The 21,153-nt window shown below is 35.4% G+C and overlaps 1 protein-coding gene across 4 annotated transcripts in view; it reads right to left on the minus strand.

Moving 5' to 3' along the window:
• Window positions 1-21,153, minus strand: part of LOC112046194 (uncharacterized) — a 33,758-nt gene that overhangs the window by 4,192 nt on the left and 8,413 nt on the right. For 3 of the 4 annotated variants that reach the window (XM_024082748.2, XM_024082774.2, XM_024082756.2), the window contains 4 exons: window positions 19,095-19,324; window positions 6,736-6,824; window positions 1,655-1,842; window positions 165-307 (listed from right to left, as the gene is read on the minus strand). In XM_024082748.2, coding sequence (XP_023938516.1) covers window positions 165-307; window positions 1,655-1,842; window positions 6,736-6,824; window positions 19,095-19,324 — 650 coding nt within the window. Of the gene's footprint in view, window positions 1-164; window positions 308-1,654; window positions 1,843-6,735; window positions 6,825-19,094; window positions 19,325-20,076; window positions 20,306-21,153 lie in introns of those variants that run through there. The other variant, XM_024082765.2, reaches the window with a different exon arrangement.

Below are 21,153 nucleotides of genomic sequence, written 5' to 3' on the forward strand. Positions count from 1 at the left end.
TTTACCACACATCACAATTATTTAAGAATAATACCCTGCGATATGTGGCATAACCTAGAAAAAGGTCCTAACTCAGCATATTGCTATATGCTCCCCATAAACAAAGAACATACGGCGCTGATTTTCAGCTATTTCATTAAAAAAAAAAACAAAATGCAACTGACCATGCAATCTGTTTTCAATAGCATCTTCTTCAGCAAGTGTTGAAGTGGAAGCATTCATGTCCTTCTTGAACCCTAGAAGCGCCATTGTCAGCCACGAGCGACTGTTGGCGTCCTCTACAGGTTCGAACGGAGACGTGAAATACCTGTAATAAAGAAAAAATAATGAATAATTAAAAATATACCCAGGTCTGGCTGCTGGTAGGCTTCAGCTTTCAGCCTACCGGCAAAGACATACCGCCAAGCGATACAGCGTTCCAGTACGATGTCGTGTAGAAAGGGAATAAGGGGTGTGGATTTTCATCCTCCTCCTAACAAGTTAGCCCGCTTCCATCTAAGACTACATCATCACTTTACCATTAGGTGAGATCTGTAGTCAAGGGCTAACTTGTAAAGAATAAAATTTAAGATTGTACCATCGCTTACCGTCAGGTGAGATTGTAATCAAGGGCTAACTTAAACTTGAAAAATAAAAAAAAATAAAAGCCAGGACCTTGTCATAGAAAGCTACCTAAGATAACCATGTGACAAACAATGTAGTCAGAAGTAAGTGTTAAAAGAATATGTATTATTACATGAACAGTTTAATATATCTTACGATATATTAAACTCAACTAGTCTGGCTTCTTGGCTATACGTTACAAGTATAGACGCATTAAGAGTGCAATATGCAATTTGGTGGTTACAAATGGTTCTGGATCTCAGATTCTGGAAAAGTTAGAAGCCTAATATTTGGGTAAATGATATTTCAAAGTGTTAGCTTCGTTATGTCTATACAAAATACACAATTTGTAAAACTTTTTTCGATAGTTTATTTTTTTGAAAAATACATGTTTTGCTCACACTTTGCTTTCAATCTCAGGAAAAGCAAACTTATTTTCTTAAATTTTTGTTTTGTATAGAAAATTAGGTATATATCTTGAACATGGCCATTTTGTTTTTCGTTATGTTGTTTAATTTACTTGCAATTAGGTAAAAATGGTTTTGGCGCTCACGTCATAAAATTTGCGTCGCGCGTCAATTGCTCCGTACTTTTCACTCACGTGAAAGGCATAATTCGGCGTCTCGTTTGCGCTTCGAATTTTATCCATATCGTACCGACGCGCTGCGCGCTCTTAAAAGAGTATTGTGTTGATGACTCAGACCAATTATTGTATAGGACCTGCCTCGCTAGACGTTACTTTTCTGTCAAAGTATATGATCAACGATCTAATGCGATTATAAAAACTGTCTCTATAGAATCAATGTTAAATAGTTGTAATCGTGTTCGTCGGTTAAAGAGGTCCGTAAAGATACCTTTTTGTGTAATTGAATTGTGTAAAAAACGGGCAAAAGCTTCTACTTTAGTATAAGATATATACCAAATCTAAGCTCATTTTCCTCAGAAAATGACAGACAATTTTGTTCGTGACTATGAGTGCGATACAGGTCCTTCTATAATTGGTCTTGGTTGATGATGATGATAATTTAAATACTTCATAAAAATCACTAACCGATTGTAATTCATCTTCCTACGCGACGTAGGGCTGGTGGGCGGCGAGTGCGCGGGCGTGGCGGGCAGACTCTTGCTGCCGCGCCTGGCGAACGGAGGCCTGGGCGGGGGCTCCAACGAGTCCTCGGACGGTGTTGCCACTGCGAAGCCACGCGGCGACCGGGTGGACGATATCATCTGACTTGCCACCTGAAAAAAAGATTTCATACATGTATATGTGGCCTCCGTGACGCAGTGGTTCTTCTTCTTTGTCGTTACACTCTTGACAGAGTGGTCGTGGTCGTCATTTGGGTGCGGTGGCAAGCCTCACTATCCGACGCCATTCTTCCCGTAGTGTGGCTGTCCTAGAACATTTGTGGAGCGATCCATGGAGAGCTGTTTTTACTTGGTCAGTCCAGCGCATTGGTGACCTGCTACGTGCTCTTGTGCCCTCTACCTTTCCTTGCACCACAAGTCTCTCTATGGACGTGTCATCTTTTCTTGTAATATGCCCAAAGAAAGTAAGTATGCGACATTGGACTATGGAAGAAAGACGCTGTTTGATGCCCAGTTCTTGGAGGATTGAAATGTTGGATCGGAACTGTGGCGCAGTGGTATGCGCAGTGAATTTTTAACACGGAGGTTCGATCCCCGGCTTTTGATTGAAGTTTTCTTAATTAATCCAGGTCTGGCTGGTGGGAGGCTTCGGTCGTGGCTTCAATGCCGAGAGTCAATGATATAATCGAGAATAATCGAGGTTCAAAAGTGTCCTCGAGAGATCTGTCTATTGGACCAAGACAGTTGACGCGTTTGAAGATCGATCAGAGAAATATCATTATTTCTAAGCCCCGAGATCTTGAGTGAGGTCGAGAAATTCTACGGACAGTTATACACCTCTACCCAAAATCCTGTTGAGAATTTGGCCAAAGATTCTAGAGCCAAATTGACTCGACACTATACCGAAGATATCCCGGACGTCAGCCTATACGGGATTAGTATGGCTCTCAAACAACTTAAGAACTATAAGCACCAGGTGATTGTCGCTATTATGGGCCTTATTAGAAGGCTCAAAGTCACTCAGCGGGCAATGGAGCGAGCTATGTTTGGAGTTTCTCTGCGTGATCGAATCAGAAATGAGGAGATCCGCAGACGAACCAAAGTCACTGACATAGCACAGCGAGTCGCGAAGCTGAAGTGGCAATGGGCAGGCCACATAGTTCGAAGGGCGGATAGACGTTGGGGTCTCCAGGTGCTGGAACGGCGACCCCGCACCGGAGAGCGCAGTGTTGGTCGACCCTCCATTAGGTGGACCGAGGTTATCAAGCGGATTGCAGGGAGCCGGTGGATGCGGCTTGAGACCGTTGTGCTTGGAGGTCCATGCATGAGGCGTATATCCAGTAGTGGGCGTCTATCAGTTGATGAGGTAAGGTAATGTCGGACTCCCTGGCGCACTGGTATGCGCGGTGAATTTTCAAGACAGCGGTCCTGAGTTCGATTCCCGGCTGGTCCGATTGAGGTTTTCTTATTTAGTTTAGTTCTGCCCGGTTCGGCCTCTCTCGATTCGGCCCAAATTACCGAGAGGTTGAAAGGGCCATGGGTGGTGATGGGTTGCTAGGTCTGGCCGGCTTCAGCCGTGGTTAGTTACCCTACCGGCAAAGACGTACCGCCAATCAAAATTTGAGAAAATCTGAACTAAAACATATGGAAACTGCCACTACGTTAACTTTAAGTATGTTGAGTACACAGCCGAATTTACTGAACCTAGCAAAATGAAACTTGTACAATAGTTTAGTTTTAAGACAAAAAATAAAAAAAGAATTGTTTGAAATTTTATTTTATGTAAGGGAGGGAAATTAGACACAGAGAAGGAACTCGGTACGAATCTGTTTATCAAAGCTAGAAGGGTCAAGGTTTTCTACGCAATGTCGCGGGCGCCTCCTGTACATATAAATAAGTATAACCTACTTTATTGTTTTTGTTTATCTGTTTGAGTCACGCCAAAATAGAGGTCACGTATTCTAAGATTAGTGCAGATACCAGATTTAAATCAGACTATTAAAAATAGATAACAGTTTTGTGGTCACACAATATTGTGCACAAAAATAATCTCAAGGCCGCTATAGCTCCACGGTGAAAGAGTCGGACTCAACACCGTGAGGTCTTGGGTTCGATCCCCACCCGTTGGACTGTTGTCGTAACCACTCCTAACAGTTTTTCAGACTAATTACAGGAGAATAAGAACATTCATCAGTCTCACAATAAAACTTTTATACAATTCTCTAGTTCGTAGTAAACTGGAAACTAGCGCCTGTATTTGGAATCCCTATGAATGCACCTATTCGTTAGTATTGGAGAAAGTTCAAAAAGCTTTCCTTAGATATTTGTACAAGCGTCTCCAAGGTTATTATCCCTTTCTGTACCCCACAAAGTTCCTATTGGGTCACTTAGGTTATAACTCGTTGGAGACGCGGCGAGCTTACGATCAATTAATTACTATATGCAAAGTTTTTAGGGGCAGAATAGACTGTCCGGAGCTTCTTAATGACTTGTGTCGAATATTTGCTCCTAAAAACAACCTGAATCCTCGCCGCCGAAAATTGATGGTCGTTCCTTTTTCTCGGACAGTATCACGCGCCAATTCCCCAGTACCACGCACACTAACCGCATTAAGTGGCCTGTTGTCGGAGTATCCTGACTGTGACATTTTTGCAGATAATTGGGCCAAATTGTGCAAGGATATCTTGCAATTTTGCGAGAGGATTTAAATATATTTTTTTATTTGATAATTATTGTAATTGTTATTTTAGTTAAGATAGTCAATAAGCTTTCTGTACATCAGTTTTTATGTTTAATTTTTCTTATTTTTCTCTATTTTTACTGTGGTGTTTTGTTCTTTTTAATTTTTATGTACATTTCTTTTAATTAGTGTAACTGGATTTATCCGTGCTAATTAATAATAAATAAATAATAAAAAAAAATAATAAATAATTCATCATTTTTAAAATATATGGAAAATATTCTAGAAAAAAGTTAGTATTTTTAAGTTACAGTTTATCTTAATTTCTCCTACCTTCTAATAAAACCATCACTAACTTTTCATTAACTTTCACTGACTACCTTTAGATATAGCCTGAATTTTCCTTCTTTCCCTGAGTTTTCAAAATATCGTCACCCTAATAGTAAATAACTTTCTATCTTACCTTGGCCTCATTTTAAAGAGATCTGACATCCTCACTTTCTATTAACGTTTAAACATGGCAACCTGATCCACAAGTTAAATAAACAATATGACTTAGCGCAAAATAACATCTCTGTTAGCTAAACAACGGTTACCTAAGTGAATGTATCTGATTCACTGGCTGATTGTATCGCGGATCTGAAGCAGAACAATGATCTCGGAAGAGCCTTGAATAGGAACCTTTATGGCGAGTTATTGCAAGCTAGTAATTCAGACTGACTGGCAAATTGATACGATCCACTGTTCGCAACCGTAACTTGATAGGGAATAGGCTAGTTGACAGTTGTTAGTTAGTTATTATCGTTCTACTAAGGTTCTACTAGATTGAATTTATTTTTTTGTAACGTGATAACATAACAATTTTAGTTTTTAAATATGTTTTTGACAATACGAGCCAAAACGCCTGTCGGCCATGATGGTCTATATTTCAACTATTTCATGACATCACTATAATAAATCCTTTACAAACGAAACGTTTAACAAAAAATATTAGTTTGACATTAAGTAACATTGTGACGTCACAAAATTTGAAAAATACATGATTTTTAAATTAAATTTTATAAGAAATCCGTAACTTATATTAATTAAAATTGATATATTTCGGTCTACTACCTACTGTCCGTTATTGTTGCGAAAATTCGTAAAATGGGTTGTCATAGACTCCGCCGAATTTTATGCTGACTTTTAGCCGAAACTAAAATTGAGGCTAAATGAAATGAAAACCTTACCGAAACTTTTAGTGAAAAAAAAATTAACATTATTCACTTACGGTAATGTGACATGTAAAACAAAACAGTGCAAATAATTACACAAGCCTACATGGCAAACATCAATAACATTTATGACTGAGTTAATTCATACTTCGCATATAAAAACCGTTAGTTAGGATGATTTGCTAATTATTTCGTGGTTACGGCGTTGACAAAAATTTCAAGTATCAGTGCAATTGAGTCATTCACTAACTAGGTATCCATAAATCTGTAGAGAGGTAATTCTGTACAAGAAATATATTTCAAAAATATCTATCAGGGGGTGATTAGTGATCGATACTGATGCCAAAAATGCAATCAGTTAAATTTTTGTCCGTCTGTCTGTCTGTCTGTCTGTCTGTATGTTCGTTATAGAAACAAAAACTACTCGACGGATTTTAACGAAACTAGGTACAATTATTCTTCATATTCCTGGGCAGGTTATAGTATACTTTTCATCACGCTACGATCAATAGGAGCAGAGCAGTGAAGGGAAATGTTGGGAAAACGGGAGAATTTACTCCATTTTTTAAGCTTCCATCGCGTGGTAGGGTAGGGGTATGGTAGGAATAGGGTAGGGGTAGAGTAGGGGTAGGGTAGGGTAGCTGTAGAGTGGGAGTAGGGTAGGGTAGTAGTAAGGTTTCACGCGGACGAAGTCGCAGGCGTCCGCTAGTATAAAATAAAATTGGAGTGCGAGTTTGTAATTTTAAATACACAGTTTTTCAATAAATGAATATCATGAAAGTATATTACCGGTATGTACTTATTTCAAAAAACGCATTTTAAAATTGTTGTCTGTCTTTGTCTGTCGATAAGTTGGCTAATCTCTAAAACTACGTTATTGGAATATGATGAATCTCTAACTTAATAACTGGCAGATAGTTCATGGTATAGATAGTTAGTTAGTTAGGCAAATTTATATTATGATATTCCGACAGAAATTGGATATACACAGATAAACTCGCAGGGAATAGGTTTTACATTTTACATTGCAGCGTGATTATTAATAAAAATATTGCATAGTATATCGACTACAGAAAACTATTAAATGTCAAACGATAGTGGCTATCATTTCCTAAAAGCAACCGAGGTAGTGAATACAGATTCAGGTGTTACCTTGACGACCGAACTGCCGCACGCCGCTCCTTCGCCCTTGAATCCATCGTCGGTGCCAGCTGGTTTCGGTTTTAGATTGATGGATTTTACTGCAAAAAAAAAATGTTCCTCATTAATATCTACTTGGTGTTCACCACATACCTGAAACCTGCATACCTGAGATTTTTTAATTCTCTACCTGTGTGAAGTCTGCCAATCCGCATTGGACCAGCGTGGCGAACTAAGGCCTAACCCCTCTCATTCTGAGAAGAGACTCGTGCTCACAAAATGTGAGCACGACCGTGAGCCGAATATAGGTTAATAATGATGATAATAGATAGTAACCCTAGCAAAAAGAATGAAGTTTTTTCTAAAATAAAACATCTAAACAAATTAGGTTCTAGATTTAAGTTTTTTCTAAAATAAAACATCTAAACAAATTAGGTTCTAGATTTAATTTCTGAGACAATACCAACTAATATTATAAATGAGAATTTGAGTCTTTATTTCTTCCTTTCTCTTAGGCTTTCACGCCTAAACCATATAGACTATAAACTAGTCATTATTACGAACAAAGACTTCACCATCACGTAAACATCGAGGCAATCCAGCTACTCGAAGTTTCGAAATTCGAACACAGTGAGAAGACTTAAACGGACCATATATAATAATAAGTTTAGGTTAAAGTAAAATTACTAATTAGTCACATAAGATTACTATCTGTAATCTTATGAAGTACCAAATTAGTACTTTACAACAGAAAAAAAAAATTATAAAGTAACATACTCGTAAACTGTGTTTTATTATCCGCGCATTCCTACTAGAAAGGGATTTACACTGGTGAAATCGCATAAATCGAAAGTCAAATTAAGTAGTTAAATAAATAACATAAATGCACGTAAACTAGTTTTGTCTTAAGTTTTTATTTTAATTCTCATGTTTAAAAAGTGAATTATCAAATATTATTGTGTATATTTTAAACAAATTGACTCAGGAAATATGATAAATATTGAATCGTAGTTATTTACATCTTTTTTGCCGAGTTTCAACATCGATCAGCTGTGCCGTGGTCGGGCGCTTGTGTTGACATTTGTGTTTAGTGTTTCAAAATCATTTTTAATAGTTATGAGAGACTTATTTATATATTATAATGAGTAAATTGGCTAGTGAATGTTCCGCTTGTAAGTCATTAGTGCTCGTAACGCAAAAGCGCATTAAATGTACAAAATGTCTCGTTATGTATCATTGGGAATGTGTCACCTCCGACTCAAACCAGCCGTCTCGAGTAAACTGGGTCTGTCCTGATTGTGTTGCCGCTGCTCGTAAGGGCGGAGATAACTCTAACACCCCTGTGCGGCAGACCAGACCCGTGCTTGAGGTCGACACAGTTGTGACAGCGTCCGAGGAATGTACCCAAATGTGCAACATAAACACGAACCACAGCAGTGATGTTATTTTAATGGAAATTCGTAATCTCCGCGCCGATATGATAAGACAGTTTCAATTACAAGACAAAAAGCTTGACTCTTTCAATATTGTACTAAGTGATCTTAAAGAGAACGTTTGCGATCTCAACTCCAAACTGTCTACAATGCGATCGGAATTTGACGGCGTCGTATCGACCATTGACGTACTGCAAACGAACTCTCAACTATATGAAACTAGCCTTATCAAGCATAAAGAAAATATTAAGGAATTGGAATCATCTTTAAATGAATTAAAAACATCTTTGAATTTTATTTCTTCTCAATACGATGACATGTCGCTTGACTTTAAAAAACATATGAATACTATGTCTGAAAGTATGCGCACTTCGGACAATGTCGAACAGTTGACTGAATTGCGTTCGAAAGTAAATATGCTTGAGAATATATCCAGAAGTCATAATATAGAAATACAATGTGTTCCGGAGAGTAAAAATGAAAATATTCTTGCCTTAGTAAGGAATCTGTATAGCAAGCTTTCATTACCGTTTTCAGAGGAAACTGTTTCTTTTTGCAGTCGTGTTCCTAAAATGAACAGTAAATCGGCTCGACCTCGCAACATAATTGTCACGTTACCGAATTCTAGACACCGTGACCATGTCATATCTGCTGCTCACCGGTACAACAAACTACACCACAGCGACATGCTTAACTCACTGGACCTAGGAGTGAATGGTGAAAAAAGAAATGTTTACATCGGAGAACATCTTACTCACGACTGTAAATATGTTTTTAGTGCTGCGCGTAAATTTAAAAGGGAGAAACAATACAAGTACGTGTGGGTTCGCAATGGGAAGGTGTTTCTACGTAAAAATGATAAAAGTCCCGCTCTGTATATAAAAAACATGGACTTCTTGAGTAAATTATAAATTGTAACTCAGTAGTAGTTATTATCTGTTAGTTATTAGTACTTAGTTGGTAGTTATAATTTCCTATGTTTTTTTTTTTATATTTATATACTTAAAACTTTAATTTAAAATGTTAGTGTTTTACCAAAATGTAAATAGATTTCGTAGCAAATTAAATGATTTTTACCTTAACTTGTTAAATTGTAATTATGATGTTATCTGTTTAACTGAAACTAATTTAGATAGTTCGATTGACAATGCTGAATTTGTAGACAATCGTTACACAATTTTTAGGTGTGACAGAGTTGGTTCTAACAGTCATAAACAATCTGGGGGTGGAGTTTTAGTCGCGATTAAAAAGGAGATTCCGTCTCATAGACTTTTTTATTTAGAAAGTGATTCTGAATGTATCTGGTTATCTTTAGACTTAGGGAAAAAAATTACTTTATGTTTAGTTTACCTCCCTCCGGATATATCTATCGATAGACTGCAGAGATATTATGATAAAACCAGTGATTATGTTTCTACACATACCGGAAATCTCATTATATTGGGCGATTTTAATACACCTTCTATGGATTGGATTGGCGATGCGACGAAAGCAGTGACTCCTAATTGTACATCTTATGATCTCAAGTCTCGGCTATTGATTCAGTTAATGTCTCTCAGTGGATTGAGTCAGTATAATTATATAAATAATTCTAAAAACAGAATCTTAGATCTGTTTCTTACTAATATCTCAGACGTCAAACTGTTACCAGCCAATGCATTATGCAAAGAAGACATACATCATCCTTCTTTTGAAATCACTATTAAGTTTTGCGCTACTAATTTTCTTAAAAATAACAAAAGCAATCCGGTTTTTAATTTCAATAAGTGTGATTTTGATTCTATTATAAATAATTTAAATAATTTAAAATGGGAAACCCTTTTATCATCCGATAATGTTAATGACTTGGTTAAAGTATTTTATGAACAGTTGATGGCCATAATAAAGAAAAATACGCCTTACAAAAAGCCAATTAATAACAAACAACCAGTATGGTTCAGCAAACCACTGATTAAGTGCCTTAAAGAAAAGCATAAAGCGCATACTAAATATAAATTGTATAATAATCCCAGAGACTATGACACATTTTCTCTCCTCAGATCTAGGGCTCAAATTTTGATTAATGAATGTTATAATGCATACACTGACAATGTTGAAATGTCCCTCATGTCTTCCAATAACAAACTTTTTTGGAATTTCACTAAAAGTAAACGTAAATGTAATACATTGCCACAGACTTTGAGTTATGATAAGCGTATTGCAACAACAGGTTTCGAAATATGTCAGCTATTTTCAGAATACTTTGCTTCGGTATATGTTGAAGATGATAATAAATCTACACCGATTTCTGACTATAGTAACAAACAAATTAATACTTTGAGCAAAATAACTCTGACAAAAATTGATGTCTTAAAAAAGATTCAATGTTTGGACTGGAACAAGGGCCCGGGACCTGACGGGATTCCATCCTCATTTATCAAAAGCTGCAGTAAGGAATTAGCACTACCTTTATCGTTAATTTTTAATAAATCTCTAAGTACTGGTTGTTTTCCTGAATCATGGAAAATTGCTAATGTGATCCCAATTTTCAAAGCTGGTACTAAAACGGAATGTTGTAATTATCGCCCAATATGCATATTAAACTGCGTCGCAAAAATTTTCGAGAGCATTGTTTATGATTATATTTATTATTTATTTAAGCCACTAATAGCAACGCAGCAGCATGGGTTTGTTAAAAATAAATCGACTGTTACTAATCTTGTGGAATATTCAAACTTTTTAATAGATTGTTTAGATAAAAAGAAACAGGTGGATGTAGTATATACTGATTTTCAAAAGGCTTTCGACAAAGTTAATCATCGTTTACTTTTCCAAAAACTTGAAAATTATGGAGTTCATGGTGATTTGCTCAGGTGGATCATATCATACGTCACTAACAGATCTCAAATTGTTGCGGTGAATGGTTTTCTTTCAAACCCGATAACTGTGCCATCCGGAGTTCCACAGGGTTCGCATCTTGGCCCTTTGCTCTTTGTAATATTTATAAATGATATTACTTCAATTGTTAAAAATAAATGCCTCCTTTACGCAGATGATTTAAAGATATTTTGTGCTATCAATAATGTTCAAGATTGCACATCACTACAGGCCGATCTTGATTCTGTCAATCTGTGGTGTAAACAAAATGACATGTTCCTTAACGTAAGCAAATGTTTCGTGTCCGTCTTTACAAAAAAACATAATAAAATCAAATTTGACTACCACATAAACAACGATATTCTATCATGTAAGGAAAGTGCTAAAGATCTAGGCATAACTTTTGATACAGCTTTAACATTCAAGCTACACATAAATAACATTATCACGAAGGCCAACCAAATGATGGGATTTATTTTCAGGATTACCAAAAACTTTAAAAACCCGTTAAGTATTTTGCATCTCTACAAGAGTCTTATTCGAAGTGTCATTGAGTATGGTTCCCCAGTTTGGTCTCCTTATCAAAAAACTTATGTAGATTCAATTGAGTCTGTGCAAAGACGATTTTTAAGAATACTGTTTTATAAATTCAAAAGGGAATTGATTAACCTTTCTTATGCTGACAAGCTAAAGTACGTTAAACTAGATTATCTGTATATTCGACGTAAGCTTTCTGACTTGATATTACTTCACAAAATTATTAACAATGAGACTGACACCTCAATTTTATCAAAAATTAACATTAATTGCAAAGTACCCAGTCGCTCAGTTCGCAAGTACAACGTATTTCCTACACCTTGCTGCCGTACTAAAGTTGCTAGCCATTCCTCCATTAATCGAATTTGTAACCTGTTTAATTCTCTGCATCAAAATAATAAAGACATCAACCTTTTTAATTCTAAAACGATCTGCTTTCGTCGTAACGTTATAAACTCCCTGCGCAGGGAAGTTAATGATTAAGTGTAGGTACTTTACTTTACTTTATTTTTTTTATTTTTTTTAATATTTTTTTTTTAATATTAATTTGCTCTTTCTTCTTACAAATTTTTGCTTTCTTTATTTGTTTTATTTTTTGTGTTAATTGTAGTTTTTATTGTTTTATAGTGTTTTTTTTTTTTCTACTTATATCCTAGAATTTCTGTGTCCACTGTACAAGCCAATTATTGATGTTTATGTTTTAAATCTTTATTTCCTGTATTACCATTTTTTTATTATATTATGTAAATTATTTTTTGTGCATAAATGTTGTTGGCCTGTTTAAATAAATAAATAAATAAATAAAAATAAATAAATAAACATACCCTTTTAAATAGTTGGATAAAACAATAATATTCACGTGAATGTTTAGACCACAAATGACTAGTCTGCAGACCACTAAACGATTTTATAACACTTTTCAAAGAATAATATTATAAACAATTAGGAAGACGTCAATACAACACGATTAGGGACAAATGAAAACTTTGAAATAATTTAAAACAAATTAGTGAACAAAACCGGAATAATACGCGAAACTAATAATATTGTATTTGGTTCAATGCCCATTTAAGTTGCAACTAGTTAATATGACCTATATGTCTGCAACAAAAAACAGCAAGGAGAAAAATTGTAAATGTCAGCTGTATGTGGGACTATTGGACTAGTCTAAAAATAACTATTTATACTTTTTGAAACCAACGGGCCTTAGACCACAACCACAGTGGCTGACCAGTTGGCCAATTTCGAGACAATAGAAAGACAAATGTAGACTAATGGTAGGCGTCCACAGACCCGCATCGTATGTATCGGACGCATGATATTTATGATCAGTGGACGCACTTGTATAACTTTCTATACAAAGAATACTACATAAATAACAAAATATATACATTACTCTGTTTGACAGTAGTGGCGTGCACAAGATTTTTAATTAGGGTAGGCACAATATGTACAAATTGTACAATATGGAAAATTTTTCAATTTCTCTTTTGTCGTAAGTCCTCAGGGTAGGCAGTGCATGTTTGCATCTATGAATTGCACTTTACTATTCGACAGTGACATCTTTATTACATTTCTCCAATATTAATAGAAAAATCGACTTTTTCCATTTCAGTAAATTTCATTGAAATTTTATTTAAAACCAAAATACTTTGAATAGTTAATATGCAGCTTAGGACCATATAAATTAGACTTTACTTTTATAAGTACACGATTTTTATTATATTTCCCTTTCCTTGCATTCCGATGCTGACGTATTCAAGTCGTCATACGTGTGACGTTATCCAATCACCAATTAACCGCCTCGTTCCGTTAGAAAGGTCATCTCGAGAACTAACGTCATTATAAAATCACTTCGGCATGACGTTTCTTTAGCCCTCATTCGCACGAGAGTTTTTTTGACGGACGTTAAAAAAGCATTCAAATACAACAAATGCATTCCCAAGCATTTGTTCACACGACAGCGTTTTTAAAACGCGACGCTTTATATCGTGCAGTGTTGCAATTTCAATTTTGGGCGTTGGAAATAGAGCTTCATTTAACTTTATACTATATTTGAACGCTTTTTTAACATCCGTTAAAAAAACTCTCGTGCGAATGAAGGCTTAGTCTTTTCAATGTTAGTCGACCTTAAATTCCTTTTTAACTCGAACTTACTTGTTGGTGGTTAACCTATACGACTTCGAATCATGGAGTCCTAATTTAGAGTCCTGGATCAGGCTATAAAATATTTCTTGGAATAAGATTCTGAGAAAAACGTCCACAAAATAATCGTTCTGTTTTCTTTTAACTTAAATTTTAATTCAATTATATTTCCCACAAACTAAGTCAATCTCAAAATATGGCCAATAGAAAAAAAGATTTTTTCCAGGGGCAAATGATGTATGGGGAGTGGGACATCTCCTTTATTATTTAAAATAATATAAACAATAAGGGATTCAAGACGCAAAGATAGTTTTAACTACCTTAATTACTTAACCTGACCTAACCATAACGTTTAATTGTTTATATTACTATTTAATTAAATGAAAGTTTAATTAAACTTAGTGGTTTATTCCGCTGATGTCACAAATTATGCAACTGATTACATTCCTAATAAGATAAATTATATACCTACTTAAGATAAACATCATGTTAATTATTTTAATTAAAACAGCTGTTGGTAATTTGTAGTAAACAATTTTATTTATCTCGTACATGTTTCATTGTTTTTACAACAACAATGTTTACCTTATTCAATATACAATTAAATCATTTTAATATTAAATTCAAATATACTGACGCATGATATTTAAGGTTGAGGATTTAATATTGAATATTATATTTTAATTTAATATTAAATTAATATAATATTTTCATTCATCGCTACACGCGCCCCCCCCTCCCCCCGGCCCGCGCGGACCATCGGGCCTATTACGAAAGAAGTTGCTAGCTTAGCTATAGCAACAACTAGGGAAACACCCGCGGCTGCGTTCACCTGAAATTCTGTTTTTTACAAATTTCGTGGGTACTATTAACTTTTTCAGGATAAAAAGTTGCCTATGTTCTGCCCCAAGGTCCTATTTATCTCTATACCAAATTTCATTCAAATTGGTTTAGCAATTTAGCTCTAAAAAGATAGACAGACTTACTTTCGCATTTATAATATTACTATCAACTAGTAATATTATAAATGCGCGACTTCGCGAAAAATAATATGTGTTAATCCAGAGTAAAATCTATTTCCATTCCAAATTTCAGCCAAATCGGTTCAGTGCTTGCGGCGTTAAAGAGTAACAAACATATTCGCGTGTATAATATTACTAGGAGTATTGACGTCATATCGCCAACGGCAGTCAGCTGAAGCAGACGTGTTGTTAGTTTATTCTAAAAAATACAAGATTTGCCATACGCAATAATAAGTCTTAAAAGTATTACCAATAAGTGCAAAAATTGTGTGCAGACGGACTCACGACCCTGTCACGTGCGGTGCCTCGCTCCACGTCGGGTAAAGAAACAGTTGCATTTCCATCCCACTCACACCCAAACGAATCACACGATCGTGACTGCTTCATGTAATAATGAGTAATCGACGCGTGCCACAGCCTACGAACTCCACTAACTTAACAGTAACTCAACTTTTTTCAAATTCACAATCTGACTTAACAAAAACTAGCGATGATGAAACGACGGGACGTCAAACCGCACTTCGAAAAAGGAAGCGAAAGGACTGTTGTGATGTTCTGTCAGCATTGAATAGTTTTCGTACGGAGATGATTTCTATGATGGAGTCACATTTAACCCTAATGCGCGATGATATTGCTGGAATAAAAGGTCAGATCGATGAGATTAAAGACACTACAAACAAAATGCTAACCGAACATAATCACATGAAAGCAGAAATTTTAGAGCTCAAAAAACAAAACACTGCGTCTAATCTGAAGATTTCAAGCCTTGAAATAGAAATTAAAAATTTGGAAATTAGTTCACCCAACACTGGAACATCTCAAATTTTAGCTAACGAGAAAATTATCAACGAATTACAAGATCGAGCCGATAGAAGCAAAAATATTATTATAAAGGGTTTAGCGGAACAAACCGGTGCTGATAACAAAATGCGCCACGCTGCTGAAATAAAAAGTGCTCAAGAAATACTCCAATATAAAATAGTAAAGAGTCATAATATACTAAAAACTTTTCGAATTGGTAAATACGTTCCGGGAAAAAATCGTCCATTGAAAGTAGTTCTCGAAAATCCTCTAGAAGTCATACAAATACTACGAAATAATAGAGAACTACCTCATGGACTAAAATTGTGTTCCGATCGAACACCAGCCCAAATGACCATAATGCAAGAGCTAAATAATGAACTCAGTAAACGTAAGAATAATGGGGAGAACGATATAACTATAAAATACATCAAAGGCATTCCCAAAATTGTGAAAAACAATCCAAAAAACTAGACCTCCAGCCTGATAACTCTTGTAATTTAGAAGTGACCACCCATCAGATTTGCCATTCTTACCAGCACCTACATACCTCCAAGTCATGCCTAAATTTTTTCTACGCAAATGTTCGAAGTATTTGTCGGAAAGGAAAACTAGATGAGCTAAAATGTGTGCTGCAATCATTTAAATGCTTAGTTCACATTATTATACTGACAGAAACATGGCTGAAAAACCAAAATGAAGCTGAGTCATTCCAAATTCCAAATTATACACATTATCATAATATCAGGATAGACTCCCGTGGTGGAGGTGTGTCCATCTATGTCCATAATAACTTAAATCATAGTCTTGATGAGGAAGTGTACACAGGGGGAGTAAACTATCTCTGGGTGCATCTTAAAAAGTTGGCATTAAATATAGGAGCAATTTACAATCCTGACACTTCAAATATTAGAGAATTCCTCGAAGTATATTCATCACAACTAGTTCAGAAAAAACGTGCCATTGTTTTCGGTGACTTTAACATCGACTTACTCTCAAAAAATCGCTTTGAAAAACCTTATCGTGATTCTATACGAGAATCTGGCTATGAAATTATAAACAAAATTCACCCTGACTACTGTACGAGAGAGACGTCCACAACTAAAACTATCATTGATCATGTAAGCACCAACCTAAAGGACAAAAGATTCCATATGGGCATTATTGATTCTCCTATGTCTGATCACAAGCAAATTTATTTAAAACTTAAAAAGTTCAAGACTCCGAAAAAGAAGTATGAAAAATATGAAGTAATAGACTATGATAAGCTGTGCAAATATATAGAAAATACAGATTATATCATAAATAAATATGAAGACCTAGAAATTTATTTAAAGTCTGCAATACAAGCAAGTAAAATCTTTAAAACAAAAATATTAAATCAACCCCGCGAAGATTGGATATGTAAAGAAATAATCGCTACAATACAACAACGAAATACAGCGTGGTACAAATTAAAAACAGATCCCAATAATGACGAACTAAAAGCTGAATTTTTATCGGAACGGAAAAATACAGCAGAGAAAATAAAAAATGCTAAAGGAAACTATTACTATAATGAATTTAATAAGTATACAAGACAACCTAAAAAAATGTGGAATGTACTGAACACATTATCTAATAATAAAATCAAAACCATCTGCTCGCCTCCTAAACTGGTGACTACACTAGGTCCTATAGCCGATGAAAATGAAATTTGCGAAACGTTTAATGTTTTCTTTTCCACGATTGGTTCGGCTCTTGCAAATAACATACTAGCGAAAAAGCAACCCCATTTACTAACTGCATATCTATCCCAGCAAGCACCTCCCTCATACACACTCCTAAACACCCAAACACATAATACTAGACTCACTTCATTCATGCCCTGTGAAGTTGAAGAAATTCATAAAATTGTTGGCAACCTAGACCCAAATAGTAGCACAGGAATTGATGGCATATCCACAAAGGCCATCAAATGTATTTTTAAACTAATGGGAAATGTATTGACAGACTGTATTAATAGGAACTTCGCTGAAGGACTTTTTCCAGACTCATTAAAAATAGCTAGAGTGACACCTATTCATAAAGCGGGCACTAAGACCGACCCTAATAATTATCGTCCAATTTCAATATTACCGGTAATGTCCAAAATTATTGAAAAAACTATATACTCTAGATTGGACAAATATCTAACTTCTATTGATTTTATTTATAAAAAACAATATGGTTTTCGGTCACAGTCGAACACTCTCTCCGCGACAGTTGATTTAATAACCAAATTGCACACAAATATAGATCAGAAAAAAATTGCATTAGGCTTATTTATTGATTTAAAAAAGGCATTTGATACCGTTAGCCATCCAAAACTATTGCAAAAACTCTTAGATATAGGCATTACAGGAACGGCATACAAAATATTAGAATCTTACTTACAAAATAGATATCAAATAGTAAAAATTGGTAAATATCAAAGTAAACCCCATAGTACCTCTGGATATGGTGTGCCTCAAGGATCAATACTAGGCCCACTTCTATTTCTTATTTACATAAATTCTATACATGAGATCAAACTCCACGGTCACCTATCTCTATATGCTGATGATACTTGTCTTTTCTATTACGGTAGTTCTATAATTAACATAATAAGTCATGTTCAACAAGATCTGGATACTCTCTCCGAATGGTTTGAAGAAAATCTTTTAACTATTAATGTCTCAAAAACAAGCTATATTATCTTCAAAAATAAAAACAAAACAATTCCATGTTACACTCCTTTGCGTCTTTACAACCAAATTTTAGAACCAAAAAAGACTGAAAAATATCTTGGCCTAAGGTTAGATTGTGACTTAAATTGGAAAACTCAAATTAAACATATTAGATGCAAAATTTCCTCCTTGATGGGATCACTGCGAAATATTACTCACTGTCTTCCTCTCCCAGTCCGCAAACTAATTTACAACGCCTTAGTAAAACCTCACTTAATATATTTGATTGAAATTTGGGGCTTTGCAACAAAGACAAACCTTAAAGACCTACAAATTTCTCAAAACAAAATTATCAAAATGTTATTTAATTATGACTACCTAACTCCTACATCCAAATTGTACAAAAATACAGACATCATGAATATCAAACAATTACATGCCTACTATACTTGTATATTAATAAGAAAAATTCTTAATAAAACAATTCACACACATATTACTTTTACAAAAGTACATCAGGTGCAGAGTCGAATCAGCCGTAGAAAGGATCATATTTTGCTACCGCATCAAAGGACTTGTCTCGGTAAGAGACATATAAAATTTGAAGGCGTGCAAATTTATAATAAATTACCAGTGGATGTGAAGAATGCCAAATCGTTAAACACATTTAAAACTAAATTAAGAAAATATATACAGTGGTATTACCACTAACACTTACACTGTGGTAACGATTTCGCACCGAACATCGTAAGTTTCTGCAGGTAGAACGAAAAAAATTGTTTGCATACAGCTGACTGTAAAATAGTTAATAAGATTTATTTATAGTTGTTTCTCTGTAAGTGAATGTAAATTCTTTAAGAGAAATAAAGATTCTTTGACCACATATGTACCTGCTGTATTTATTGGCGTGATTCCGTGCAAAACGTCTTGACAGGGTTTGGTGTGCTTCGACCAATCTTTATTGTCCTTGATGACGCTGTACGGCAGCTCCGATTGCTGGCCGCTCTGGAAGTCTTTGGCGAACTTCGGTTTGCCGAACAGCTCGTCCGGCTTCGGGTAGCGGATGTAAAAGAACGAGTCTTCAGGCGCGGGTGGGGACGTGGAAAACGGCTCAAACTCCCTGTAAAAAAATGAGGATACTTAGTGAAAAGATTTTTTTTTAATTTTAAAGAATATTTGGCATGTCTTTTATAATATGACCAACATTCCCATTCTCCTCCAACTAGTCGGGAAACACTGTGCTAGGAGTGGGTACGACAATAGACCAACGGGGCGGGGATATAACCACCACCCCTCGGTGATGAGTCCAACTGCTCTTAACGTTGAACTATTGAGGCTTACCGTTGAACTATTGAGGTTTACTGTGTAGTAACCTCTAATCGGGCAATGCATAACTTTTTTAAAGAATATTTGGCATATCTTTTTAAATATGACCACTGTATTCCTCTAATAGTTAGAGGAATACATTGGAGGATTGCATTAGAGTCTAATTAGTTGATGAAGACTGAATTAGGATTGGGTACCAAAATAATCCAATAGGGAACGAACCCACGACCTCTTTGTGTTGAATCCGGCCCCGTGGTAGCTCCGCGATGCAGGGGCCGGATTGAGGTTTAAATTTAGTTACTTACTAATTTTTGATGAATCATTGATTTATCGATATGTATGTATATGATAATCTCCGTAACTACTCGTAGTAAAAGTATGTGGTTAGTTTAGATTATTAGGAGAACATGTTATAGATTTGTATAAGTTCATACCCTAACTCGAACAACCATCTAAATTACACACTGATGCATTTTCAAAACAACAACAACATAAAAATGTATTCAAGACTCATTATCATTGGACCTTATCAAACGAAATACGTACGCAAAGAAATTATTCAAATTGTTGAACTGTGCCAAAATATTTCTCTTCTTCATCATCTTCAAAAAAAACAATACACTTTATCGAATCAAAATCGCGTAGCCTGTCACCAACGGAGATAATGCGGTTACGAAATTATCGACGAACTAAACACGATTAACGTTCTCGACGACTTCTTATACCCGCAAACAGAGTGTTATGCTCAGGCTCAGCATAATCTTATCACGATAATAATATGTAAATTAAACAAAAATAACAAGTGACGTCACTATCGGAGCGCCAATGGCGACCGTTCTCGCGCGCACTCCCCCCAGTCACCGGTACAACAAGACTGGTTACATTCAGTTCAACATACGATTCACTTTTAGAGGTCAAAGACAGTTGTTAACTTTTAAATACGTATAATTATATGCTACCATATAACATTGTTGCTTAAAAAATGTTGGCACACAACTGATAGCACCGGTCACGCGCCAAGTGCGTCTTTACAAAGAAATAGGTATACCTAGCTATATCATACATAGGAGCAGAGTTACGAGCTTTATTACCGCTAAAAATATCGCAATTGGCATTCGTACAAGAATATCTGCTAAACTTTCTACATCACATTGGAATTATTCGCAACTGTACATAAGGAACTGAAACGCACCCTATTAGTGTACATGCCCTTCTGTTAGTTACTATTTTCCTGGTAACCAGGAACAAAACGTCACCCGAATCGTTTGGATTTTATCTCGACAGTTACATAATTGTATCGACTCTTCTGGTTATGTTTTCGTTAGAGCAAAAAACACTGATTATTATTACAGGCCAATTCTTCAGAATTATGTGTCATAGTCAGATTTTAAATACCGCCCCAACCTTTAAAAACCCCAGTAGAACGGCCCGGATATCATGAGAACTCATTTAAATCCATATATTTTGAAAAAACATAAATTACTAAATTACAAAAATAGCATGGCAATCATGATGATTCAATTACAGACTAAAAAGAATAATATTTACATGAAGAGCGTATTATTCTGCAACTGTTTTATTGTGTAAATAAAATACTTTAAGATTAAGTGCTAAAGCTAAGTT

This window comes from Bicyclus anynana, chromosome 13 (assembly GCF_947172395.1).
Source record: "Bicyclus anynana chromosome 13, ilBicAnyn1.1, whole genome shotgun sequence".
Lineage (NCBI taxonomy): Eukaryota > Metazoa > Arthropoda > Insecta > Lepidoptera > Nymphalidae > Bicyclus > Bicyclus anynana.